We start from the raw sequence: 26,964 nt of genomic DNA, 5'->3' as shown, positions 1-26,964 counted from the left end.
GTGGGTGGGTGAGGGGCAGGCATGAACATTCTGTTGATTCTCAGAGGGAAGAGAGCTTATTTTTCATAGACTCCAAGTAAGAGACCAAAAGAGGGTAACACAGCAAGGCTGGGAGCATGTTGTCAATTTAGTCAGAGACTAATGATTGGTCAAGAGCACAGGTTCTGAAGTCTGGAGGCCTGAATTCAAGTTCTGACTCCACCATTTAATGAGCTCAGTGACTTTGAGATTTACCTTCCCTCTCTGAGTCTGTTTTCTCATCAGTAAAAGAAACAGTAGGGGCATTGGGTGGCTCTGTGGGTTAAGTGTCTGACTCTTGATTTGGGCTTAGGTCACGATCTCATAGTTCATGAATTCGAGCCCTGCATCGGGCTCTTCGCTGACAGTGTGGAGGAGCCTGCTTGAGATTCTCTGTCTCCCTCTCTCTGCCACTCTTCCTCCCCTGCTCATGCTCTCTCTCTCAAAAATAAATAAACTTCAGGGGCGCCTGGGTGGCGCAGTCGGTTAAGCGTCCGACTTCAGCCAGGTCACGATCTTGCGGTCCGTGAGTTCGAGCCCCGCATCAGGCTCTGGGCTGATGGCTCGGAGCCTGGAGCCTGTTTCCGATTCTGTGTCTCCCTCTCTCTCTGCCCTTCCCCCGTTCATGCTCTGTCTCTCTCTGTCCCAAAAATAAATAAACGTTGAAAAAAAAATTAAAAATAAATAAATAAATAAATAAACTTCAAAAAAATAAATAAAATTACATTATGAAAAAAATAAAATAAATAAAAGAGACAGTATAATAGTACTTATAGATTGATTAAATGAAAGAGTACCTGGCCCAAGGAGACCCTCAATGGATGTCAAATATATACATATATATATAATAAATATATATTTATTTTATATACATATATATGTATATATAAATATATGTAATATATATTATATTACATATATACATATATACATATACATATATACATATATAAATATATGTAATAAATATATATTTTATATAAATATATACATATTATATATATATATATATATTTTTAGAGAGCACAAGTTGGGGAGAGGGGCAGAGGGAGAGAGGGAGAGAATCTGAAGCAGAGCCCAACACAACGCTTGATCCCCCAACCCTAGAATCATGACCTGAGCTGAAATCAAGTCAGACCCTCAACCGACTGAGCCACCCAGGCACCCCAATAAATTTCAATTATAATAATCATTGTTAACAATTCTATTTTTCCTTCATCCTAACATTTTGAAAATGACCACCTGTATGTTTGAGGATATGAGATGTCGTAGTATATTCCTATCCAAAATTCATGTTTTCCTAGTGATTTCCTGGCTTGCTTGTATTATTAAATTTTTTTTTAATGGAGGGGCGCCTGGGTGGCTCAGTCAGTTAGGTGTCTGGCTTCAGCTCAGATCATGATCTCGCAGTTTGTGAGTTCGAGCCCCACGTCTGTCTCTGTGCTGACAGCTCAGAGCCTGGAGCTTGCTTCAGATTCTGTGTCTCCCTCTCCCTTTGCTCCACCCCTGCTTGCTCTGCATCTCTCAAAACTGAATAAACATTAAAAAAATTAAACAAAAAAGTTTAAAAAATTTTTAATGAAAAATTGTGGGAAAATAAATAGAAAATCTATAACCCTCAAGAATATAAACACTGCCATCTCATTTTCAGATAAAAGGCAAAGCTGGGTTGCCACAGAAGCAAGGGTGCTGCCTGGATGAAAACGATGCTGGAGGCAACAGGCCTTTCTGCTGAGAACCAGATTCTACCAAGAACATCCTGGACTTTGAGAACCAACAATTGTATGGAGGAGGTTTGACTGACAGCCAGGAAATCACTGAAACAGGGGTGTACGGGGAGTGCGGGGGTGTAAATAGAACAGTTGGCTTGGGGGTTCAGGTCTGCCACCTGTTAGCTATGAGACTTTGTAGTAAGCTCTGATACTTGATTTCTTGTAAAATGGGGATGCCAGTAACCTGCCAGTTTAATACTGACCCATAGTATTTAATTCCATTTATCATATTCAATTTTCCCCAGTTGTTTTCTAGTAATGTCCATTGTAACTCATTTTTTTCTGATTCAGATCCAATTAAGGGTCATATTTTGCATTTAGTTGTTATGTCTCTATATTGTCCTTTAATTCAGAACAGTCCTCCTACCTTTGTGTGTGGCTTCAAGACACTGATATTTTGAAAGCTTTCAGGCCATTTATTTTGTGGAATGTTGTGTATCTAATTTTTTCCAATTAGATAACAATGTTTTTAAAAGCTGCACTGTGGAGCTTGTGAGGCATACGGTTAGGAACTATGACTATGGAGCTAGATTTTCTGGGTTCAAATCCCAGGTCTATCTTTTATTACCTATATAAACTTAGTCACATTATTATAGATGGTCCCTGACTTAGGATTTTTTTTTTTTTTTTTTTTTACAATGGAGTGAAAGTGATACACACTTAGTAGAAACCATACTTGGAATTTTGAATTTTGCTCTTTCCAGGGCTAGTGATATGCAGTAGGATACTTTCTCATGATGCTGGGCAGAAGCAGTGAGCCGCAACTCACAAGCAGCCACACCATCACAAGGATAAACCAATACATTCATAACCATTTGGTTTTTCACTTAGGGTACGGCATTCAATAAATTACATGTGATAGTCAACTCCTTATTATAAAATAGGCTTGTGTTAGATGATTTTGCCCAAATGTAGGCTAATGTAAATGTTCTAGGCACTTTTAAAGTAGGCTAGACTAAACTATGAGGTTCAGTAGGTTAGGTATATAAAATATACTTCCAACTTAACATTTTCAACTTAGGATAGGTTCAGCAGGAGGTAACCCCACTGTAAGTTGAGATAGATCTGTGTACCTCTGTACTCGAATCTCTAATATAAAATGGGGATAATCATGGTACCTCTTCATTACTGTGGAGATTAAATACATGTAATATTCGTGAAGTTTTCAGAACAGTCCCTGCACAGTAAGTGCTCATGAACTGTTACTATAGAAGGCACATTCTTGTGGGAGTTTCAAATTTTGTAGAAAAAAAATCCACTCACTTAATTATAAATGATGTTTTTTCCAGTGCTTACTGTTGTCCTCAATTATGCCAGCTGCTGAAGTAAGCATTAAAAAAAGGGGGGGGGGTTCCTGAATGGAAAAATAAGTTTAAGACATGATCTGTGATCTCAAACAGCTTACTAGTGTGAAATCACTAAAACAGGTGAAACAATCAAGGTAGAGTTAAGTGCTGCTAACCTGAGAAAGCATGAAGTTCATTCTGATAGGAGAGAAGGAAGTGGTCTGTGTTGACTGAAATCGCTGAAGAAGAATGGATAAAAACTGACTAGTCAGAGAAAAGGAAACAGGCATTATTCCAGGCAGAGGAGAGCACTTGAGCAAAGGAATAATTCGGGTTAAAAAGGTGAGGGCAGTGGGAACTAAGAACAAACAAGAGCATGGGACTGGATTATGTGTGGTCTAACTCTGAAGTACAAGCAACTAGGTCCTCATGCAGGAGGTAAAGGGGAGCCATTTTAGGTTATTGAGAATATTATCTTAGCCGGGTAGAGAAAAACTGGAGACTCAGGCTGGGCAAAAGCATCGCCGAAAGTCCAAGACTATTTGTCTTTCACCTGAGGGATGTCACATACTTGCTTGAAATGTTCGTTCACGTAAAGGTGGGAGTGTCAAGCAACAGCCACGACCCAGAGACGTTCTACCTGGAAGTCACGAGCTCAGGCCCACGCACCAAGTCCTTGATGCTTAATCCAAGTCTAGAATTTCACTGAGTAGCTAACCAAGTTTAGCAATGTCCGAAGGAGCTCGCTCACTGGACTGTTACTCATATTGATGCCGAGGGCCTCGTTTCGCTGAGAAAGGACGGTGGGAAAGGGTGAGGAGGGTGAGAAAGTGAAAGGAAAGGGTCAGAGGCGGGGAAAAGGATAGATGCCAGCCAACCGCTAGGGTCCAGATGGCAGGGGGTCTGGGTCGGGGGTCGGGCTGCCCTCAGGGGCCCCCTGGGGACCCGGCCCGGGGCGCGGCGCGTGTGCTCGCGGGCGGGGCGCCCCGCCGCCGGCGGCGACCAATCCGGGAGGGCGTCCGGGGAGGGGCGGAGCTTACCGGCTCGGGCGCCGCGAGTCCTCCTTTTTGCACACACACGAATACAAAGAGCCATACGACCTTCGGGTATCCTTTTTCCATTTTTTTTTCCTCCTTAATCTTGTGTGTGTTTTCAAAATTTTTAAAAATAGAGATCTGTGGCAGTGCTGGGGTGAGGAAACTGTTGCTAAGGGGAATTTGCGCTTTCCCCCATTTCTTTTTCTGTCTCTCTTCCTCTTTCTTTTTCCTGGTCAAGGTTTTAAATATACCAAGAAGTTGAGAAGCAGGATGGCCGTGTACAACTGTTAACAGCCAAATTTGTAGAGATTTTTTTTCTTTTTGTTATCATAAAAGAAAACTGGTAAATTTTTATGGTCGAGGGATTTAAAAAAAATTAGACGCTTGGGAAGTATAGATTTCTTTCTTTCTTCTTCTTCGTCTTCTTCTTCTTTTTAGGCGGGCTGAAGGGATAATGTAAATTTCTGCCACGGGCAACGTCAAGGGCAACGTCGAAAGAAGCGGAGATTTGAGACTCTCTCACAAAGCTGTTTGCGTGCGTTTTACACACCCTCCCCCAGAATCAAAACCAAGTGGCTTGAATGTGGCAATTGTCCAAGGCCAATAGGTTAAAAATGTTTGGATATTATAATTGAGACACTCATTTCCCTGGGGAGGTGGGCAAAGCCCTTCTTACAAATGTGTCTTACATTTTCATGAAGACAGTGTGTGTGTGTGTGTGTGTGTGTGTGTGTGTGTGTGTGAGCAAATGATATCATAAAGATTTATCTTGGGGTTTTGTGCTTTGTGTATATGTACAGTGTGTGTATATGTGCCGTATCAAATTTTGTTTTCAAAAAAAGATTACCTTTGGTTTTATGTGTGCAAAGTAGCCCTTAGGATGTGATTTTTTTTTCTGTTGTGTTCCCAAAAGTGATTAAAACAGGATTTCGTGTGCAAATTAGAGTTTAGAAGAAATCCTGTTCTTAGCATACTTAGGCACTTTCATTTTATGTGCATTTACTGTATTTTTCTACTACTCTTCTAAAGTATCAGTGAATAATTAAATAATTGCCAGGGAGTATATAGTCCATGTGGCAAACGAGGGTAGGCAATTTATTGAATCTGTGGTTCAAAGCCTTCTTTAGTGATTGTTTTGCCTAAGTGGTTTTGCTTTTTATTGTCTCACGTTCATAAATGTACAGCTGTGTATATTTTGGCCTTTATGTGTGGTTTCGTTGGTGTGTTCTGAAGGGAAGGTCTCCCTTGGCTTTTTGACAAAAATGGTCGTTTATAGGTTGGGATTTGTTTGAAAAGCTCCACAGCTGGCAAAGTGTCAGGAAAATAATCCAGTCAAGTCCAATTCTCAAAAACTGTTCATGATGGTTGTGATGGGGGAGGGGCCAGAGGAGGCAAAGGCAAATAATACAAAGGAGGGATAAGAAATGCATTTTGGTTATCATGTTGCATTTTTGGAATGGGAAGCCTTCTCCCCGTGTGGAAGAGTCACAGAAAAGGATAAGCATGAGGACAAAACAAGCTTAGAGCAGGACCTCCTGTTATATGAGCCATATTCACCCTTCATTCTGTTACAGAACCAGTGTCTACTATTAGGAGTTATACGGAAAATATATTAAAATCTGCATTCGCAGACTGGAGTGAAAGCATAGGAAGTATATGGGGTGATGAGGGAGAAACTGGAATGTCACCAGTGAAGTAGCAACCAGGATATAAAAGGATCTACTGTAGAGTTCAAATTTCATTACAACAGAGCCTCTGTATGGTGATGGTAACACAGTTCTATTCTTCAGCTAACGTCCTACTCAGTGTCAGGTAGCATTTGGGACACCTCAACAACAGCTTTAAAATTATTTGTACAAGTCTTGAAATTCATAATGAAAGTCGCCCTCTGTGGGCTCTCTAGGTTACTTACCTGTACTGGGTGTATTTTTATTAACTAACAATGCAAGTCAGATCAGTACTTAATAAATACTGCCTCAAATACGGATCATTCCACAAGTTTAGACCTGCACGCATATCTCTGAAATCTAGTCAGATTACGGTGGTTTTGTGATGGCCGCGGTGCTGGGAATTTTAATGGAGCTTTGCTCTTTCTAATTCTTTTTCACATCACTGCAGGGCATCACTTTTTAACTTCTCGTGAGAGAGCTCTTGTAGAGCAGTACACTTGCTAAGCCATTTGATTTTTACTAGGAACCTAGGTTCATGTCCAAGGTCCCTGCGTTGAGTCCCACGAATATATCGTTGGCTTGGCCTTCCTACCAAAGCACAGCTGAACTCAGTTGACTTTGGGGTTCGTAGAGATGAAAACTTTGAACTAAGGGGCAGTTGCCCCCTTGCTAGTGGGATCTGAAAGGTCTGTAACCAAGGCCGACAGGAATTAAAAGCTTTCCACCACCAAATGTATGAGACCTTTTTGTGGCCACTGAGTTTATAATCGTGTACACGCAGCCTTGTAAACAGCAGAGGACAGAACCGAGTAAACAAAACAAAACAAGCTAAAGATGGCGCCTAACGGCCCTGAAAGAGCCTAGCAGTCGTGTCCCGCCCTGAAGAGGCCCCTCCCCTCCCTGGCTCGTTGAGTGATTGTGGAATGCAACCAATAACGTCCCTGGCCCTGCTCCCTTTGTCGTTCAATCGCCAATCACCGGGAGCCAGAGGACAGGCGGGGCGGTGCCTCGCCGCGTGCGCGCGCTGGCCGGGTACACGGGCCGGCGCCGCGGTCTCTCTCCCCAGCCCGCGAGCTCGTGTAGCTGTAGCTGAGTCAGCTGGCCGCGGTGGCGCGCGGCACACGCGGTGGAACACCCGTGATGGAACACCTGTAGGGCTGCCAGAGCAGGACCGCCTTAGGAACTTCCGGGCTGTTCCCAGACCGAGTCCTTAGAGCTTTTGTAGCCACGTAGTGTACCCACGGTGAGGCGGCGAGATCCCAGCGCCTTGGGCCACTCGGTTATTTGCCGCTACACCCCATTCCCCGGAACCCCCTGGGTATTCTCTGAGGTTGGGCTCAGTGGCGAGTCGCCATGACCCCTGTGGCCTCGAGGGCTGTGCTCGAGCTCTGTTCCTCCTGCGTCGCTGCCGGTCGTCTTGCTTGTAGCTGAACCACGCTCCCTTCGGAAATGGTTCTTCTGTCTCTGGTGCCCACCTTGTCATCTCTGACTAATATTTAATCAACTAACATTTATCGAGGGCTCACAGGGCACATGATATAGCTTTAGGAGCTGGTGGTTCATTTTTCACTTGATCCAGCAATGCAGGACTTGCCCTTTATGTCAGGCACATTTCTCGGAAAATCTTAAACCAGGATTTTAATCTTACCAAGTTACATTTTAACAAATGTAAATGAAAAAGACTGCTACACTAGGCTAAAAACCCTTGTACCACCATACAAGTGTACATGAAAATTTCAGGCGAATGGAATCCTTTTCTTAGGATCTCATTCTCCCCCTAGGTCTACATCTCTTGTTTTTTTAATCCCTGAAAATGAGGTTTTAGATAGTCTGCAGATCGTGAGATGGGTCAGTCTTTCAAAACATAGGAAAGTAACATTTTATGGTATTTGTTTCTCTGCTCTTGTGTGATAAAAGAGCTCTTTTTTGATAGAAATAAGTTCTGAGGGACGCCTGGGTGGCTCAGTCAGTTGTAAGTGTCAGACTTTGGCTCAGGTCATGACCTCATGGTTCCTGTGTTCCAGTCCCCCCCACCCCCCTCCATCTGGCTGGCTGCTGTCAGCACGGAGCCTGCTTCAGATCCTCTCTCCCCCTCTCTCTATGCCCCTCTCCCACTCTCACTCTCTCTCAAAAATAAGTAAACATTAAAAGAAAAGAAAGAGGTTCTGAGAGTACCTTCCAACAGGTGAGCCATATTGCACCTCCAAGTGGAGGAGCAGGGCTGACCAGCACAGCAGGAGCTTTAAGTGGCCGTTTTCCTTTTTTTATTTCTTAAAATGAAAATTATGGTATGCATTGCTGTGCTTTCCGTAATCACATTTAAGGAGTTCCGTTGCTAGCGTGACCCTGAATGAGTCAAGGGCCCATTATAAAGACATATATCATTAGAGTGATACCATATCATAGACATCTATTAAAAGTGAGGAAACTTTTATTTTTCATAGTTTGGAGGCGAATTCAGTCATGCAGAAAATTCAAGCTCAGAATGGGTTGAAAGCAAGCAAGGGAGCTGCCAAGAGTATGATATATTTAGTTCTAACAAAAATACATGTGACTTGGGAGGAAAGGGGTAGTTAAGATTATGGACAGTCTCACCCTGAGACAGCCTCAGACCGTCTCATCTGTCTGAAGAAGATGACTTTTCTTTCTTTTTTATCTAAATATTTATGAAGAAAATATCAGAATTATTGAAAAATGCACTTTCTGGGCTCCTTTCACATGTATTAAAATTAGACAAATACGGAATGAACCTCAAACATATTTTATGCAAACTTAAGTTTGACAACTGTTGTTACTTTGTGTTGGCAACTCATCAAAAGATTATAGATCTTTTTCTTTCTTTCTTTTTTAACTTTTATCTTTTTAAAGTAAGTTCTATACCCACTATGGGGGCCCAAACCTACAACCCCTAAATCAAGAGTTGCGTGCTCTATGGACTGAGCCAGCCAGGTTCCCTTAAAAATCTTTTTCTTAACACTCAGTTCTAAAAGTTGATAGCATTTTGTAAAAGGTCTGTATGTTTTTCTGTGGTGGTCAACCTTAGTTTATTCCTTTTTTTCCTCTCTTGAACAAAAATATGAATTCTTGGCTTTAAGATAAATTAGCAATCTGAGGTGTGCCTGGGTGGCTCAGTTGGTTAAGGGTCTGACTTTTGATTTCAGCTCAGGTCATGGTCTCATGGTTCCTGAGATCAAACCCCTAGTCCAGCTCCTTGCTGACAGCGAACAGCCTCTTTGGAATTCTCTCTCTGCCCATTCCTGCCATGCACGTGTGCTCTCTTTCACTCAAAATAAATAAACATTGCAAAAATGATAAAGTAAATTAGCAATCTGAAATTGCAAAGCTGACAGTATTAAAATGTTTAATAATGATGGTACAGACACTGCCCAGATAATTTACTACAGTTAACCATTGCTTTGCCAAGCACTTCATGGATTGCTTCATGGGTTATTGAATTAAACAGTTACACATTTTGAGAAATATAATAAAGATATCAGAATAAATTTTTTGTTCCTTAATAGTGTTGGCAGAGTTAAATGGGCTCTAGAACCATAAGCCAGTGTTGGAAAAAAGCAAGAATAATTAATTATGTTAGTCTGGGAGTGTTAGAAAAGGATTTAACAGGTTGTAACAACAGATAATATAGCACTGTTTATAATAAAGTTCTGTTATCAATTTGAATTATTCATGCCAAGAAAAATCTGCCTCTAAGTAAAAAAGAGAGTCTCAGTAGTGTATCTTTGTCTTCCTCTCTCCACCTCAACGAATCTTTGCTCTGTATCCGTTTTTTCTTCTCTGCAGTCTCAGGCAACAGTTACCCTTCCTTCTTTCTTACATTGGGAAGAGCCTTCCCAAAAGAAAATTTAATTATTTTCTAATAGCTTCATCCTTTACTTTTTCATGGGCTTTTACTTTCTTTTAAGTCTTTTTTTTTTTTTTTTTTAAGTAGGCTCCACACCCAACCTGGGACTTGAAATCACGACCCCTGAGATCAAGTCACATACTCTATCGACTGAGCCAGCCAGGAACCACAACCACCCTTTTTTTAAAAAATTTTCTTTCTTTTTCTTTCTTTTATTTTTTAAGTTTGTCTTTATTTTGAGAGAGAGAGAGAGAGAGAGAGAGAGAAAAGGAGAGAGAAAGAACAAGCTGGGGAGGGGCAGGGAGAGAGGGGGAGAGAGAGAGAGAGAAAGAGAGAGAGAGAGAAGGAAAGAATCCCAAGCAGGCCCCGGGCTGTCAGCACAGACCCCAATGCGGGATTCAAAGACACAAACTGTGAGATCATGACCTGAGCCAAAATCAAGAGTCTTTGTTTTGATGCAGTCCCAATGGTTTATTTTTGCTTTTGTTTCCGCTGCCTCAGGAGACATGTCTAGAAAAATGTTGCTATGGCTAATGTCAGAAAAATCACTGGCCTTTTTCTTTCTGCTTTGTAAATATACCAAAGCTCTAGGGCCCCTTCTGACTTCACATTTCCTTCCTTCCTTTCATAACTAAATTCTAGAAGACTTGATTTCATGTCTTGCTTCCATTTTCTCTCCATCATTCCTCTTTAATCTATTGCATAGTTTTACTTTCATTACAGGATTTACCTTTCTGGTCATCACCAGTGACCATCACAGACAAATAAAATATATCTCCCTAATTTTCATCTTTTTTAGCCATTCTGCTGCACCTGTCACAGTGGATTAGATCCACTTTCTTGACATTCTTTCTACTTTGGCTTTCATAACACTCTTTTTCTCCCACCTCACTGACCATACTTCTCTTTTAATGAAGCCTCTTCCACAAATTGGCTTGAAGCGCTGTCCTTGGCCTTTGCATTTCACACTTCATCTTTACTTCTTGGAAAGTGCATTCACTTTCTCAGGTTTAGCTACTTCCCTCCTGCAGAGATTCTAAATCTGCATCCCAGCTCTGACCTTCCTCTTGTTGTTTTGTTTTGTTTTGTTTTGTTTTGTTTTGTTTTGTTTTGTTTTGTTTTGTTTTGTTTTCCAGTCCTAGTCAGTTGCTATCAGGACATTTAAAAATGTTGCTGGGGCGCCTGGGTGGCTCAGTCGGTTGAGCGTCCAACTTCAGCTCAGGTCACGATCTCGTGGCTTGTGGGTTTGAGCCCCACATCGGGCTCTGTGCTGGTAGCTCGGGGCCTGGAACCTGCTTCTGATTCTGTCTTCCTATCTCTCTGCTCCTCCCCTGTCCATGCTCTGTCTCTTCCTCTCTCTCAAAAATAAATAAATATTAAAAAAATAAAGATGTTGCTATCAGTTTGAAATTTAACTTGTTAAGTAAACACTCATCTGGGGTGCCTGGCTGGCTCAGTTGGTAGATTATGTGACTCTTGACTCATGAGTTCCAGACCCAAGTTGGGTGTAGAGCTCCCTAAAAAACAATCAATCAATCAATCAATAAAAATACACGTCTTCTTTAACATGATGGTGCCTCCTCTCAGCATCCTCATTTCTATCATCTGTCAATGTACCATCTTCTGACTCTCAGATTGATAATCTTGAAGTTGTCAAGTAAGGAAATATTATCAGATCTTCTTCCAGGATGTTGAACCTTCATATCCACAATCCTCATTCTCACCTCACTTCAGGATTAAACAGTCTCCTAATCTCTAACTCTTCCACTTTAGGTGTCTAAGACAGGGGTCAGCAAACTACAGCCCATACATAGAACATTTCTGGCCTACCATCTGTTTTTGTATGGCCCATGAGCTAAGAATGGCTTTTACATTTTTAAATTAAATATAATATTTTATGACATTTCTTTGTCCATAAATAAAGTTTTATTGGAACATAGTTGTGCTCATTGTTTATGTATTTCCTATGGCTGCTTTGTGCTACAGTGGCAGAGTTGAGTAGTTGTGATAGCAACCACATGACTTGCAAAGCCAATATTACTGACTGTCTGGTCCTTTACAGAAAAAGTTTTGCTGACCCCTACTCTAAGAATTTCCTTAACTTGGTTTTCAAAATCCTGGATCAGTGTTCCGTACCTTTCTATATAAGCCCCTTTACTCTGACCTCACACATGTACCCTGTTAATTCCTGTAATGTTTGTTTTTTCTCTCATCTCTCATATCGTCTTACCACCCTCCCTGTTCATTCTATACATTGCCCTGTCGGAGGTTTTTCCTCTGTAAGACCCCTTCCTCATGATTTCATTCTGTTCATCTTTCCATTATTTTGAACTAACTAATTAAGAATTTTTGTCTGCACCATATTTTTAGGCACTTGTATGTATTTTGTTTTGTCCTTTGAACATTTCATTCTCACATATGCTGTAATCTCCTTGCATGTAAGGACTTTGTCTTCCCTTCATTTGAGTACTTAGAGGTGGCAATCCATTTTGGTGACTCATCCTTCAGCATGGCCTTGCATACTGAGAGTTTTTAGAAACAACTTTTTTTTTTTTTTCTAACGTGTTCTTTTTCTCTAATGGGGATATATGTAACTAACGAATTAGTGTTTGTTTTGCTTTTAATCCAACGTATCCAACATTTAAGTTGTTATCTGGTTAGTAAATATTATAATGTGAAAGATTCTTTTATTACCTGATGGCCCTTATTTCTTTCCTTGTCCTTTTTTTTTTTTTTTTTTAGTTTTATTTATTTATTTTGAGAGAGATAGAGAGAGAGCACAAGTAGGGGAGGGGCAGGGAGAGAAGGAGGCACCATCAGCACAGAGCCCAACATGAGCTCGAACTCATGAACCATGAGATCATGACCTGAGCTGAAATCAAGATTTGGATGCTTAACTGACTGAGCCACCCAGATGCCCCTCTTTCCTTATCCTTTTCATTTCACTGTCTTTGAGCTTAAGTGGCTAGGGGAGCCAAGGAAATGAAGTCAGCAGGAATGTCCATAGAAACTAAAAAAGAAGTAAAGTAAAACCTTGGTTTGTGAGCATAATTCATTCTGGAAACATGCTTATAATCCAAAGCACTTCTATATTAAAGGGAATTTCAAGAACCACTGGCTCAGCTGTAATTATGTGACTTTTAGTGTCACATACTACTCGTATTGCAAGACATCACTCCTTTATCAAGTTAAAATTTGTTAGAAATGTTTGCTCATCTTGAAGATCACTCGCAGAACAAGTTACTCACAATACAAGGTTTTACTGTATTTGAATACCCATTGTGCTGCACTGCACTGTACCAGGTTTATATAGACAGGTTAATTTAAAAAAATACCTATTTGTTGCTCTGAATGTGACATTCTAAAGCGGACATAGTTAGGTAATACACAAAGGAGAAAAGCAGAAATAAGTTGAGGAACAACATTATAGAGAGGGTAGAATCATGATTTTTTTATGTCAACACAAATATGAAAATAATATTTATCATTAAAAGCTGGCAGAATTGAATATTACCCTTAGTCTAAAGCCAGCTCATGAGAGTAAGTAAATTGCAAATACTCTGTTTTCTTAATTACCTTTCTAATGTACATCATAGAAGGTTTAGTATGTTTACATGCATCTTTGTAGACTTGAATTTATTGTTTCTTAGAAATTTGTTATTAAATTTAGGGGGGGAAATGTAGGGGAAAAATCATCCAAGTTCCATTCCAAGCCACAGCATTTTTTTTTTTTTTTTGAGATTGGAAAATCAGGATGGGGGTCCAGGATGGGAACACAAAATATTTCAGAAACAATCATAATATCATTCAGCTGCTATTTGTGGAGCACTGACCATATGCCAGCACTCTGTAGGTGCCTTACATACATTATGTATAGTCATCACAAAAACTCTCAAAGTAGGCAGAGATGAGAACACTGGGGCTCAAAAAAGGGAATAATTTGCCCAATTTCACACAGCTGCTAAGTAGTGCAGCAGGATGAGAACCCCAAATATATATTTTTTTTACTTCCAGTTCTGTGCTGTTTGGGGAAGAAGACCAGTCGAGGTGGAGGGAAGGGCTCAAGGCAGGCACAACAGTGTCAGGGGTAAAGGCCTCTTGCAAGAAAGAGTAAGTGTTCTGGGTAAGAATGTGGTTGTTGTCAATTTGGTACCAGAAGGGGTACCTACCCAGTATCCCAACCTGATGCATCTTAGTTTCTGATTTCACAAATGCTGAACCCAACTGGCCACTATCTGTATGTTATCCTCTACATAACTGTCTTTTTCTCACAACAGCCACGTTTCACATTAAACTCCTTGCATAATGTTGGTTAAAGACCCTGCGAGAACAGTGAAGTCCCTTATTTAAGAAGAGAAAGGATACATAAATGACACATCCATAAGTTGACATAAGAATTGCTTAGTGCTTTCCTCTAACCTTTAGTTTTAGATTTAGCTGTGCCTTCCGGTGACTCTAATGACAGAGAAGCTGCAAATGGATTTGAGTTCAGTTCTTACAAAAAGCGAATACCTGGCACGGAAACCGTTTTTTCGATATATAAGGTGGAAAGAGCAAATTAAAGACTATTCTTTAATAACCAAATGTAATTAAAATGCATTGTGAGATTTACGTTTTAGTACCTCAGAGGCACTGATATTACCTGTTTCTGAAATGAGATTGCTGATGCAGAAAAAAGCCCCCAAATCTCAATATATAGAAAATTTTCTTAACCGCCTCTTTTTTTAATTGTGATGTTATGATATAATTTAACGGGTAAGATGGAAATGTATCTCTTGTGCAAATTATAAACATACTCAAGACTTTGTCACTTAGGGAGCTTCAGGAAAAAGGATTCTTTTTTCTATAATCAAGTATTTAGAAAAGACAATTTGAAGTTCCTTGGAGTGTTCTCGGTGGTACAATCCAACCCTCCCACACCTTTTCTTCTTTTTCTTCTCGAATGGTTTAGTTGCTTAACTAGGGTGATTCAAAAGTAAGGCAGTTTGGCTTATCATTGGTTTTCTGGTTTCTTCTTCTTTTTTTTATTTTTAACGTTTTATTTATTTTTGAGACAGAGAGAGACAGAGCATGAACAGGGGAGGGGCAGAGAGAGAGGGAGACACAGAATCAGAAGCAGGCTCCAGGCTCTGAGCCATCAGCCCAGAGCCTGACATGGGGCTTGAACCCACGGACCGTGAGATCATGACCTGAGCTGAAGTCAGACGCCTAACCAACTGAGCCACCCAGGTGCCCCTCTGGTTTCTTCTTTAATGGGGCTGGTCATGTGGGCAAAGTGGCTTAGCTATGTAAACGTGCCTGTTGAGCTTTGTGCCTGTTGAGCTTTGCCGCTCCCTCAAGGAGCTTGAGAAGTGGAGGTAAGGGGCCCAGGAGGTGATTTCTCTGGGCTACCAGCTGTAGGATTCAGAACAGCTGGACTTCTTTTCAGGGGCTGGAGACCCGGATGCACAAGCGTGAGAGCAAGGGGGCTGTGCAGCCCCAGGTCACCACAGCTTGATTCCCTGATCCAGCTTTTCCCTTCCTTTCCCTGCCCCATCCCCAAAGCATCAGGGATATAATAGTGTGGGGTTGGTGACATGTTGAGGGCTGCAGTGATCGGCATATTCCTTATTTAGGAGTCTTACTCTGAATGCATCTGTAAGAAAATTATAGAGAGGGTAGAATCATGATTCTTTATGTCAACAAAAAGTGGTCTCAGTTAAAAAAAAAATAAATGCTAGATTGAAAGTAGCAATAACTGGATTCTGCTGTCTCTCTATGACCTTGAAAAGATATATCACTTCTCTACATGTCTCTTCTGTGGACCTGGGGTAATATGTGTTTCCTAGAGCTGCTGTGTGAATGAGATAACCTGCAAGGAGTGTTCTGAACTCCTTCAGGAATGATGTCAAGGAGACAAAATGCAATGACTGTTATTAGGGCAAAGATAGTGAGGAGAAGACAGATCTGCATTTTCTTCCTTAATCTTCTAATCTTTCCAGAATCTTGTGGGTCCTTTTGAGTCCCTGCTCTGTTCCTTAGGTCGGAGTGGTGGCGGGTTCCATGCTTGGGTGCAGGAAGAATGCCTTCTACTCCATGAAACTCTGTTCATCAGGAAGGCCTGTGTAGGCACCACGCTTTTGGCCACGGGTGAGTGGGACACCCAGCGAGTTGTGCTAGGAGAGCACAGGATCTGCAGGTAGAAGAAGGCATCTCTCCTCCCCAGGCCGAGGACAGGTAGCCATGGACTGTGTGCTCCCTCACGGCTTGCCTGCTCCTCCTTCACAGAATCCACCGCCTGGTGCCCAGGCTCCTCTGGTCACCCTCCATGACAAAGGAAAGTGAATGCAAAGAGGCCAGAGTTTCCTACCGACTGGAGTCCAGTGACTGGGGACGCCTTTTGGAGCAGTCCAGCAGTGTGACCGAAGTTGTTCCCGCTGCGGTCAACCATGTCCTTCAGTGCCACCATTCTCTTCTCCCCTCCTGGTGGCAGTGAGGCCAGATGTTGCTGCTGCGCCTGTAAGAGCGAGACTAGTGGGGGCAGCACAAGCTCTCAGGGCGGGAACCCTCCTCCCAGCACCCCTATCACAGTGACCGGACATGGCCTGGCGGTTCAGAGTTCAGAGCAGCTCCTTCATATTATCTACCAGCGCGTGGAGAAGGCAGTGGGCCTGGCTGAGGCTGCTCTGGGGCTCGCCAGGGCCAACAACGAATTACTAAAATGTCTCCAGGAGGAGGTGGGTGAGCTGAGGCAGGGGAAAGCCTCCGCCCCTGAGGAAGATGGGGACGGCAGGGCCCAGGGCTCCCCACCCGAGGAGGCTGGGCCTCTCAAAGAGAGCCCCGGGGAAGCCTGCAAGGCCGCATCTGCCGCAGAGGAGGAATGTGACAGCGTGGGCAGCGGCATGCAGGTGGTGATTGAGGAGCTGTGGCAGGTGGGAGCCGCGTCGGCTGTGGGTCCCGGGCCTTTGGGCTTCCCGGCCGGCCAGAGAGACACGCGGCTCCCTGGATGCACCCTGGCTGCCAGCGAGGCGGCCCCGATGCTCAATCCCGTGAGTATGGCCTCAGAGCAGGACGCCAGTGTCGTGTGGTAGCTCCTGACTGCTTCTCCTGGCCTTTCTCTCCTCCTTCCCCCTCCCTCTAGTTTCTTTCCAGCCGTAAGCCTTTCTTTTGGTTTTACTTGTGCTAAAACAGGACAGCACCAAGTCTCCTTAGCCGGCAGGGATAGTCGGCACTCATCTGTTTTCTTCTGAACCTCAACCTCTTCGGCAGGTCATTGCTGGTGTGCGTGGTGATGGTCGTGCCCTTCCCTCCCTCTCAGGAGCTCTGTGTGCCACCTTCTCCTCCACAGCTGGCTCAGCTGCTCCAGGGGCTCTGCCTCTCCTGGCGAGAAGGCCTGCCGTGCACAGACGGCTCATTCATATTTTATCATGGGCCCTCTGCTTGCCAAGAGGAATTCAGTACAGAGAGAGATGGGAATGTGGAGGGGGGAGATGCAGAGGTGGAGAGGAAGGGAGAGCTGGAGAGGAGAGGGACAGAGGGGGACAGAGAGGGAGGAGAGGGAAGGAAGGAGAGATGGAGAGGACAAAGGACACAAGACAGGTGTAGAGAGGGAAGGAGGCAGGTGGAAATGAAGGGTTGAGGAAGGAGAAAAAGTGAACTGAGCAGAGAGGAAAGGTGTATCTAAATGGAAAGAGAATATATGCGTGCCACAGAATGTGAGGGAAGGTGGGAGGGAGGCAGAGGGGAGGGAGTAACAGGAGGACAAGAAGCGGACAGACAGTCCTCGTCGAGAGCTCCTCGGAAGAGAATGGCATGTAGGGAGAACGAGGGGAGAAAGCGCACCTATTTCGTGCGCAGGAAAAGACACAGAAGCACCTTGTGCTATTTCAGTTTCTTTACTGCTCAGGGCCATCTGAGCAGGCAAACCCTGGCTGAGTAAAAACTGCGGAGCGTGGCACACGGAAGTATGAAAAGGAGATGGAGCAACTACAGAGATCATAGAGATGGGAAAGTAACAGATGTGTCGCCACTTGAGAGACAGTGGGAGGTCTGGCAACCCTCCTCCCCCATGCTCCCGCCCTGCCCTCTCTTTCCTCCTCCAGCACGTGACAAGGCCCTGACACCCAGGAAAGAGAAAAGGATCAGAGCACACAGGGGAGATGGGAGGGAGGAAACTCCCAGCCCATCTGCTGGATCTGAGAAACGAATGTAGAAGCCCCATGTCCCCCTCCAGTGTCATGCTACAGCTGGTCACTGCTCCCTGAAGGCTTAGCCATGCGGGTGGGTGGTGGTCACTGCCTCATGCCTCCCTCTGCCCAGCCAGAACTCAAGGGGGGTTTGGGGCTGCAGGGAGGTGGGAGGAGGCAGGAGGCACCAGGTACCAGGCCAGGCGATGCCCTGAGCTGTGGTTCTGTCAGGCAGGGAAGGCTTCCAAGCCGACAGGACGGAATTAGATTTCACAGCGCAGAAAGCAGCTCACAGGTCTATAAATCTCAGCCTCCTCCCCCGCTTCTTTCTGTGTTTCCCACCCCCCCCCCACTTTCACTGTTTTGTTTTCTTGGCTGCAGAAATCCCCCCTCCTTTCTTCCCTCAGTCTCCTTCCTCCCTCCTTCCTTTCCCTGCCCTGTGTGTCCTTGAGTGAGGGCACAGGCAGCAAGTAGATGTCAGGGCAGCGACGGTTGGATGCAGCCAGGGCAGGATCAAGTGAGGGCACAGACAGGTGGTGCAAAGGGAATGGGGTGGGAGGTGGGGGACAGTTGGTGCCAGCCTCTCTAGAAATTTCTGACTTTATAGCTCCCGTCTTTGCTCCCATTTTCTCCTATTTCTCCCTTTTGTTGTTATCATTTTATTTTCTTGTTTCTTTTCTTTCTCGGTGTTCCTTTCTTGTCATCACTTCCTCCCCCAGTGCCTTTTAGACAAAATACTTGCCTGGCTACGGTTCTTATACCCAAGAGCAAATCAGAGGATTCCTCACAAATAGAGTGTCAGAAACAAGCCTTGTCCTTGTAATCAGTCCTATGGTAACGATTCAACATGAGAGGCCCTGGGTACCCCAGAAATATTTGCCAACACCCCCATAGGAGTACCAGAGAAACAAGCTATTGGCCATTAAAGACTGTCCTGGATTCCCCCTGCTTTCCACTCTCTCATTATCCTTGGCCAAAGAATGATGGGTGACCGGGTTCCCCTAAGCCTGGATGGCTAATAGGCTATTCTTTTTTATGTTCTTAGCTGGTGGATGATTATGTGGCCTCTGAGGGTGCAGTACAGCGGGTGCTGGTCCCTGCTTATGCCAAGCAACTCTCACCAGCCACACAACTGGCTATCCAGCGGGCAACCTCAGAGACAGGGCCAGAAAATGGAACCAAGCTGCCACCGCCCCGCCCTGAGGACATGCTCAGTGCTGCAGCTGCGCTGGACGGTGCCTTGGAAGAGTCAGGCCCTGGGGGAACAGGGGAGCTGAGACACTCTCTAGGGTTTACTGCTTCCCCATGCAGGACCAGAGGGAGTGGGCAGAAGAACTCCAGGCGCAAGCGGGATCTGGTACTCTCCGTGAGTGAGCTCAATTCTATAAATTTTTCTTCAGTCTGGAGAGATAAGAATGAAGTGTGGGTTGATTTTAAACTTCCCATATTGATTGAGTGGTGTCCTGTATCATACTGGAGAGGGAGGGGCAAGAAGGAGACAGACTGGTCCATAGCCCTAGGGACAGGCAGTCCCCCTGCTAATCATGGAATTTTTTTAAGGCTTTGCCAAATAGATTGAAATCTTCTGTTTAAAGAGAAGGGAATTATATCACACCTCCTCCCAATGATCTAATAATCCTGGTGGGAAGATCTTTAAGGGATTGAGCAGACCTACCACTGAATGCTAGCACTGGAAACAGCCTGCCATTTACCAGTGTTCAGGGTAAGCAGCAAGGGACCCATTGGCAGAAAGGCCAAGGTATCCTGAGGTGGTCCCAAACCCCAAGGATGCAGGGGACCACTAGACACTCAGCTCAGTTATGAAGGTTTGGACAGTCTAGTGATCCAAGGGGATCTTGACAGGGAAGGTACCGGGTTGAACCAGTTTTGCCTGAAACTTGGAGTGGCTTGGAGCCTTAGGAACATCACTAAGCATCCTGCAGTGCACAGGGCAGCCCTCGAAAATTATTCGACCTAAAATGTCCATAGTGCCAAGGTTGAGAAACCCTGTTCTAAGGTAACCATTGTCCTGTGGATCAACTCTGTGCCCCAGAACATCTTTCTGATAACCACGGGGGTGTTCCTTAGCTAGATCGTGTTCATATGGACTATAAGCCATTTCCTTTCTCTGGCTTATGGCTGATAGAGTAACTGGAGAGTTCTGATTAGGAGGGGAGCTCATCATTCACACCCATCCGAAGAAATCTCACAGCATAGCCCCTTTCCTCCTGTCACAGTCTTAGTAAAGGTTGAAGACAGCCGGTTACGCGCACACTTTCTTCATCTGCATTACTTCTTTCTTCTTTTTCCCTTTCCTAAGGGCTCCTGACTCTTACTCTCCCTTTCACTTGATTTGTTTTTACACCGAGGGATTCTTTTCATCCCTGGGAAGGAAGACACCGTTCATAATCCGAATCAACTGGTTTCTAACCTTCGTTTTATTTTATTTTATTATCTTTTTTTCCAGACTTCATTTAAAATTTTGGTTATGTTCAGGGATATCTCACTTATCACGAATAGGGTTTAGTTTTTCTGTCATGAATCTCTTGCTTCCAGTGATAGAAATGGAGGCATATATACCTAGAAATGCATTTCAAGCATAGTGTTTAAATCATGAATAAATGTATGATAATTACAATTTGCATAAAATTAGGGTTTCCGACCACTTCCATTCCTCTCCAGCCTACTGCCTCCAGCGAGAGGTCGGTGTGGAGGGCTGGCTCCCACCTGCCCTTTGGAGAGCCTGGTGAAACTGAGGACCTTGGAGGAGGAGAGTACGCTCACTCCCCATGCTCTCTGTTACATTACTTGAAAAGGCCCTGGAGGACCGGTCAGGGAATTTTACTGCCCATCACAGAGGAAGGTTTAAAATGTGGTTTAGAGGGAGAGGGCTAGCCGCAGGCCTTCAGTCTTCCAGCCTTTAGCTCTGGGAAGGAATCAAGGAGGCATCTCTCCAATCCACTCAGGCTGCTGTGGGTCACTGCTAGGGATCCAAAAGGACCAAACCGGAACCACTGACTTCTTGGAATGCTGCAAATCCCAGCTACCCATTGGGGAATATATTTATTTTTAGCTCACTCAGGAGGTAGGTGAGCCAGCTGCCTTTACAGTCTTAACACTTATTATTGTCTCGGAGTATTTTCCCTTTCCACTTCAAGCCTGGTTTGATTTTTATCAGCTGATCTCTTCCAAGCCACTTGAATTGGAAGCTGTGCAACTCCCCTTTTTTCCTTTTTTTGTAACACTTTCAAATTTTTTTGAAGCATTTGCCCACCTCTTGTGATTCCTTAAGTTGGGACTTCTAAGAGGTAAAATATATAAAATATGAGAAGCTAGTTTAATTACAGGCTTTTTTTATAGAGTAGAGACCCTAACCATAAAAAGTTGCCTGCACTTTCCTAAATTGATATGGTTAGTCAGTCATAGAAGCAGAAGGGTAAATGGGGATTTCTTAATTGAAACTGAAGTCTTGAGATCAGTATATGGGTCCATCGGTTTGGGACTGGGAATTTCCACTGACTGAGGGAGCTTGAGATAAAAAATATAATCAGAAACAGCAAAACTAAATTTAATAGGAAGAAATGTAAAATTCTGCATCAAAGTTAAAAAAGCAAAGCAGTTGTAGAATGGCAGAGATAGGAATCCACGTGAAAAGTAGACTTGAGTTGACAGCTCACAGGGAATGAACCCTGTGACATTGGGAATAGGGGTGGGGTTGCTAAGAAAGGTAACACCATCTTGGGTTTCATTCCTAGAAATGTAGAGTTCCATTCAGGGAGGTAATGCTCCCTTTGGCCAGGTCCCAGCTGATGGATTAGATTCAGTTCCCAGTGCCATGTTGTCCAAGGGACACTGGCAAGCCAGAGAGCCTGATGGTTTCATGAAGAGTCTGTTTGGAAACTGTCATGAGGAATGGCTGAAGGACTTGGGGATATTTAGACTGAATAGGAGAAGATTTGGGGAGTACATGAGACCTGTCTTCAAAGATGTTAGGTGCCGTTATAGGCAAAACTGTCAGGTTTTGGAGTCTAAGGCAAAACTTTTTAACAATTAGAGATGTTCAACAGTAAAATAAGCTGGCCCAAAAAACTAGTGAGAACCCATTATTAAAGGTGTGTAAGCAAAGCTGAAAGCCTGTTCGATGATGTGAAAGGGAGGTTGGGTGATAGAGTCTCCAAGGTCCTTTGCATTTCACATTTCTGTTATTTTAGGTTTGTGTTTTTCAGACCATGGTGTGTATACCCCTGGGACTTGTGGTAATGTGCAAAAGGATATATACACCTAGGGCATTTTCCTGGGTCATCAATTGTACTAAAAGATTGGAAGACATTTTTAGATTAAAAAAAATACAGATATATTGTAAAGAAAACTTTAAAATTTGCAAGAATAGGGGGCCTCAAGAAATGTCCACTTGCAGTAGTCTTGGTGTATATTTGCTCTCTCCTGGCTATTTGTAAGGAGTATGTTTGTGAAAATGTCTGAGACCTTTTGCTCTACTGATCATATTCCCCAGGAACAGAAAAGTAAGACCAGGGATGATCCTAGAGCCACATACAAATTAAATGAAAAGGACCAAAAAAGGGGGGACATTAGAAGTACTGACTTGGATAGGCTCTCTGGCTAAGAAAGAGTATCATCAGAAATGGTGCCCAGGCTATGGGAAGGATTCAGGCAGAGAACCCCATAGAGACAATGCCTAGGGAACAGAGGAGGGTTCCATCATATACACTCTCAGCTTGAATCTGTGTTTGTTTTTTCGCCTAGAAATTGGTCCACAATGTGCATAACCACATCACCAACGACAAGAGATTCAATGGGTCTGAAAGGTACGATCCCCTTGAGGGAAAACAATCATAAGGTACTCTGCCAAGGAGAGGGAACTAGAGGGCTGTTCCAGTGTAACAATGAGGCTAAGGCTTTGCTCTCACCATTGCCCCTTGCATCCTGCCCTTGGCCGTGAGGGCATTTACCACACAGTTGATTCATGCCAGGAATCTCTGTTTTTCTGGCTTTCAAAATGCTGACTGCCTTGTTCATGATCTTTGTGGCAGCATCAAGTCCTCTTGGAATATTTCAGTAGTGAAGTTCCTTCTGGAAAAGCTCAAGCAGGAGCTGGTGACCAGTCCCCACAATTACACTGATAAGGAGCTGAAAGGTGAGAAAAAACTGAATTAACTCCCATCTCATCTTTTTCCACTCACTGTTCTTGTTCAGAGTAGAGGCATAATGGAGATGATTTGGGTGGTTTTCAAAAGAGTGGACTTAAAATAAAATTTTTGGGCTATTCTCACATCTTCTTCACAGAATTGTTTCTAATTGCTTTTTTATTCCCCTGCCCCGCTTGAACTGAAAATGGGAAAAGGAAAGGGCTGAAACCAGCGTGCATGATGTTTCTGCGGGGCCTGAATCTAGGGTGTTATGAAAAGGAAGTCAGGGGGCACCTGGGTGGCTCAGTCGGTTAGGCAGCCGACTTCGGCTCAGGTCATGATCTCGCGGTCCGTGAGTTCGAGCCCTGCGTCCAGCTCTGTGCTGACAGCTCAGAGCCTGGAGCCTGTTTCAGATTTTGTGTCTCCCTCTCTCTGACCCTCCCCCATTCATGCTCTGTCTCTCTCTGTCTCAAAAATAAATAAATGTTAAAAAAAAATAAAGTAAAAAAAAAAAGAAAGAAAAGGAAGTCAGAATCCAGTCCTGCCCTTTCTGTTTTTTTAAGTTTATTTATTTAGTTTAAGATGTGCGTGCTCACTCAAGTGAGGGAGGGGCAGAGAGAGAGGGAGAGAGAGAATCCCAAGCAGGCTCCACGTGTCAGTGCAGAGCCCAACAAAGGGCTTGAACTCACCGACAGAACCTTGAGATCATGACCTGAGCTGAGATCAAGAGTCTGACGCTCAACCGACTAACCCACTCAGGTGCCCCAGGCCTGCCCTTTTGTCCCTAAATATTATGTCCTGGGTTTTCTACTTTCCTTACTCTTCTGTTTTTTGCTTGTAGCTAACCCTGAAGCATTTAGAAAGCTGCTGTTGAAAAAGCACTTGAATCTACTACCAGCAGAGTAGAATGGGAGTGGGTTTAATTGAGTCAAGGGCCAGGGAGGGAGTTACAGAAGCTTGGACTTGTGTTCCCAGGGGGAGATATGGGTGGAGTCAATGCTGGACATGGAGGTGAGCAGAGAGAGCTAAACCAAAGAGGAGTAAATACCTGCTGATGGGTCTATGAGAAAGCCCACCATCTAGAGGGACCCTCACCTTCCCAGCCAACAGTGTTAGGGCAGAAAAAAGGGCTGAGGACCTGGTTCAGAGGACCCTGCTCTCTGCCCCCTCCCTTCTCCCTCCTCCCAGGAGCCTGTGTAGCCTACTTCCTTACTAAGAGGCGTGAGTACCGCAATTCCCTGAACCCCTTTAAAGGCCTGAAGGAAAAAGAGGAGAAGAAGCTTCGAAGTCGCAGATACCGGGTAGGTTTCTAGGCCTTCCTTTCAAGATGCTAAATGCTAAACCCTACTGAGCTGCAGTGGGAAGGGCCAGAGGACCTGGCATCTGAGAATAGGGTTGAGAGCCAGGAATGTTAGCAGGTAGAGGAGGAGGGAGGGGGGCTAGGTTCTCTCAGGCACAGGTTTTACACAGCTTTCCTACCGGAACCCCTCTCCCCAAATCTAATCCTTAGTCTGTCTCTCTTCCTAATCTCTATCCTGGGCTCCTACCTTAGCTTTTTGCCAACCGATCCAGCATCATGAGGCATTTTGGACCTGAGGACCAACGCCTATGGAAGGATGTGACAGAAGAGCTGATGTCAGATGAAGAGGACAGTCTTAATGAGCCAGGTGTCTGGGTGGCCCGGCCTCCCCGTTTCCGGGCCCAGCGCCTCACGGAACTCTGCTACCACCTGGATGCCAACTCTAAGCATGGCACAAAAGCCAACCGTGTGTATGGACCTCCCTCAGACCGATTACCTTCTGCTGAGGCCCAGCTCCTTCCACCAGAACTTTACAATCCTAATTTCCAAGAAGAGGAAGATGAGGGAGGTGATGAGAATGGACCTGTCTCCCCATCTTTTGACCAACCCCACAAAACCTGTTGTCCTGACTTGAACTCCTTCATTGAAATCAAAGTGGAAAAGGATGAATGAAATCTATAACCAAGAATAACTCTGGCTTCTGCCACTCCCCATGTCCCAGAAATGGATGGCCACGGGGCTTCCCAGAATAACAAGATGTCCTCTGCAGTCTGAGAAAGCAAATCTGTCTCTCTTCTTAACACAGTCCCCAATGGAAGTGGAAGCCAGCAGCTGTGCTGGGATAAAGACTTATCTAGAAGGGGGAAAACCGCCCCCCACTGTGAATGGCAAGCCAGAAAATGCTTATTTCTAAGCATAAATAGTGCCTCGGGGAGCCTGAGCTGAAAAAAAGGAGAAGGATGGGTCTAAGAAACATGAGGCCTTCTTGACATCTGCCCCAGTCTCTGAGTTGGTTTTTTTTTCTGGTTTCACTCAAAGCTCTGGGGAAGCAGCCCTGGTTGTACCTTCTGCTTCCCCATGACTGCTGGTCTGGCTCTGCAGTGGAAGCCGCACAGAACCAGTCCAGGATAATACTGCCACCTGGTGGGCAGTCTCAGCCATGGGCTTGATGCTTCTGAGCAGAACATGGCTGTGTCTCTATTTGGGAATTGGGATACAGATATAATAGCTATTGTTTATTGAATTATGTAAGGCAGATTTTATTATTCCCATCTTACACATGAAGAAATTAAAGCTTAAAGAGTTCCCATGTGTCACTAGCAGCTGCTCTCCCACTGTGTGACCAAGCAGTATATGAGGCTTTGTAGCTATTAGTCCTGTCAACCAAACTGTATTTTGAGGACGGGGTGTGTGTGTGTGTGTGTGTGTGTGTGTGCACGCGCACACCCACATGTGCACCCCCCCCACACCCACACCCACACTTTGTGCATTACGAATGGATTGTGAAGTAAAAATGGCTTTCTGTTCAGTCAGTATGTAACAAATACTGATTGCTTACTAGGTGTCAGGTACTGTGTTGGGTGCTGTGGTTACACTGTGGATCAGGTTAGATGCCGATTAGGTTTTATTATCTAATCAGGAAGCCAGGTAGTTAAGTAGACAGTGAAATGAACTGTGATAAGGGTGGTGATGGGGGAGCAGAAGGTGTAGCGGCAGCAGACAGCAGGGTTGGCTCACCTACTCTGGTGGTGGGGAAACGCTTCTCAGAGAGTGGTGTTTAAAGTAATACCTGAAAGATGGGGAGGAGTTGGTGCAGAGGAAAGCTGGAGAGACCCAGAGACCTTGTCAAGTATCTTGAAGAGTACAGACTTTAGTTCAAAGGCCATGAGAAATCCTTCAAAGGTGGTAAGCAGGGAAATGAGATGGTCAGTTCTGTGTTTGATAAGAATCACTTGCCCTGGGGATAAGATGGATTGCAGGGAGAAAGAAAGCCTTGCGGGGCGGGGGCAGGGGGGATGTCCTGCAGTGGTTCAGGAGAGAAGAGATGGTGGCTAGACAGAAAGTGATGGTGAGGGGATTTGAAAGAGATTTAGGAAGCCGAACTGAAAGGACTTGGTGATTGACAGGGCTTGGACTTAAGGCTGAGGGAGGAGGACATGAGGTTGACGTTCAGGTTTCTGGCATAAGCATCTAAGTGGTTAATGGCGCCGTTTACTTGGGATGCTGGAGGGGCCAATTTCAGGAGGCAGAGAAGGTGAAGTCAGTTGAGGGGGTTGTATGCCTTTGAGACAACCACGTGGAGATGATAGTAGTCAGCTGAGTTTTTAAGTCTAAGATAGTCTGGGCTAAGGGGCACCTGGCTGACTTAATCAGTGGAGCATGGGATTCTTGATCTCAGAGTCATGAGTTCAAGCACCATGTTGGGCGTAGAGTTTACCTTAAAAAAAAAAAATGTCTGGGCTACAGATAGGGATTTGGGAGCCATCTGTGTACATAGTTCATAATTAAAGTCTTGAGAAGGGAGAACAGGGCTGGTGGAGCTCCTGGCTCCAAAAGAGTGATTACCCTGAGGTCATGAGCACTACCGGAGTATGCCCTCAGTGCATCCCTCTCCCCCTTCATTTGTCTCTGTTTCCTGTTATCCCCTGAAAATACAGGTGCTTGATCCCAACTGTGCCCACTGCTGCCACCACCAAAGGCTCCTCAA

General features: G+C 44.4%; 1 protein-coding gene across 3 annotated transcripts; it reads left to right on the top strand.

The window, feature by feature from the left end:
- The first annotated feature begins 4,082 nt into the window (after positions 1-4,082).
- Positions 4,083-25,562, top strand: CB3H14orf93 (chromosome B3 C14orf93 homolog). Of its 3 annotated transcripts, XM_011283133.4 has the most exons (8): positions 4,083-4,182; positions 15,627-15,774; positions 15,913-16,673; positions 18,856-19,176; positions 22,575-22,636; positions 22,862-22,965; positions 24,146-24,258; positions 24,510-25,562. In XM_011283133.4, exons 3-8 carry the CDS (start codon positions 16,074-16,076, stop codon positions 24,927-24,929), a joined length of 1,620 nt encoding a protein of 539 aa, XP_011281435.2. In that variant the 5' UTR covers positions 4,083-4,182; positions 15,627-15,774; positions 15,913-16,073; the 3' UTR covers positions 24,930-25,562. The 3 variants fall into 3 exon arrangements, with proteins under 3 accessions (XP_011281435.2, XP_011281434.2, XP_011281436.2); XM_011283132.4 differs by having other exon boundaries at positions 15,627-16,673; XM_011283134.4 differs by lacking the exon at positions 18,856-19,176 and having other exon boundaries at positions 15,627-16,673.
- Positions 25,563-26,964: the final 1,402 nt, after the last annotated feature.

The sequence above is a fragment of the Felis catus genome, chromosome B3 (genome assembly GCF_018350175.1).
Source record: "Felis catus isolate Fca126 chromosome B3, F.catus_Fca126_mat1.0, whole genome shotgun sequence".
NCBI classification, from domain to species: Eukaryota; Metazoa; Chordata; class Mammalia; order Carnivora; family Felidae; genus Felis; species Felis catus.
This window is presented reverse-complemented; position numbering and strand designations above follow the sequence as displayed.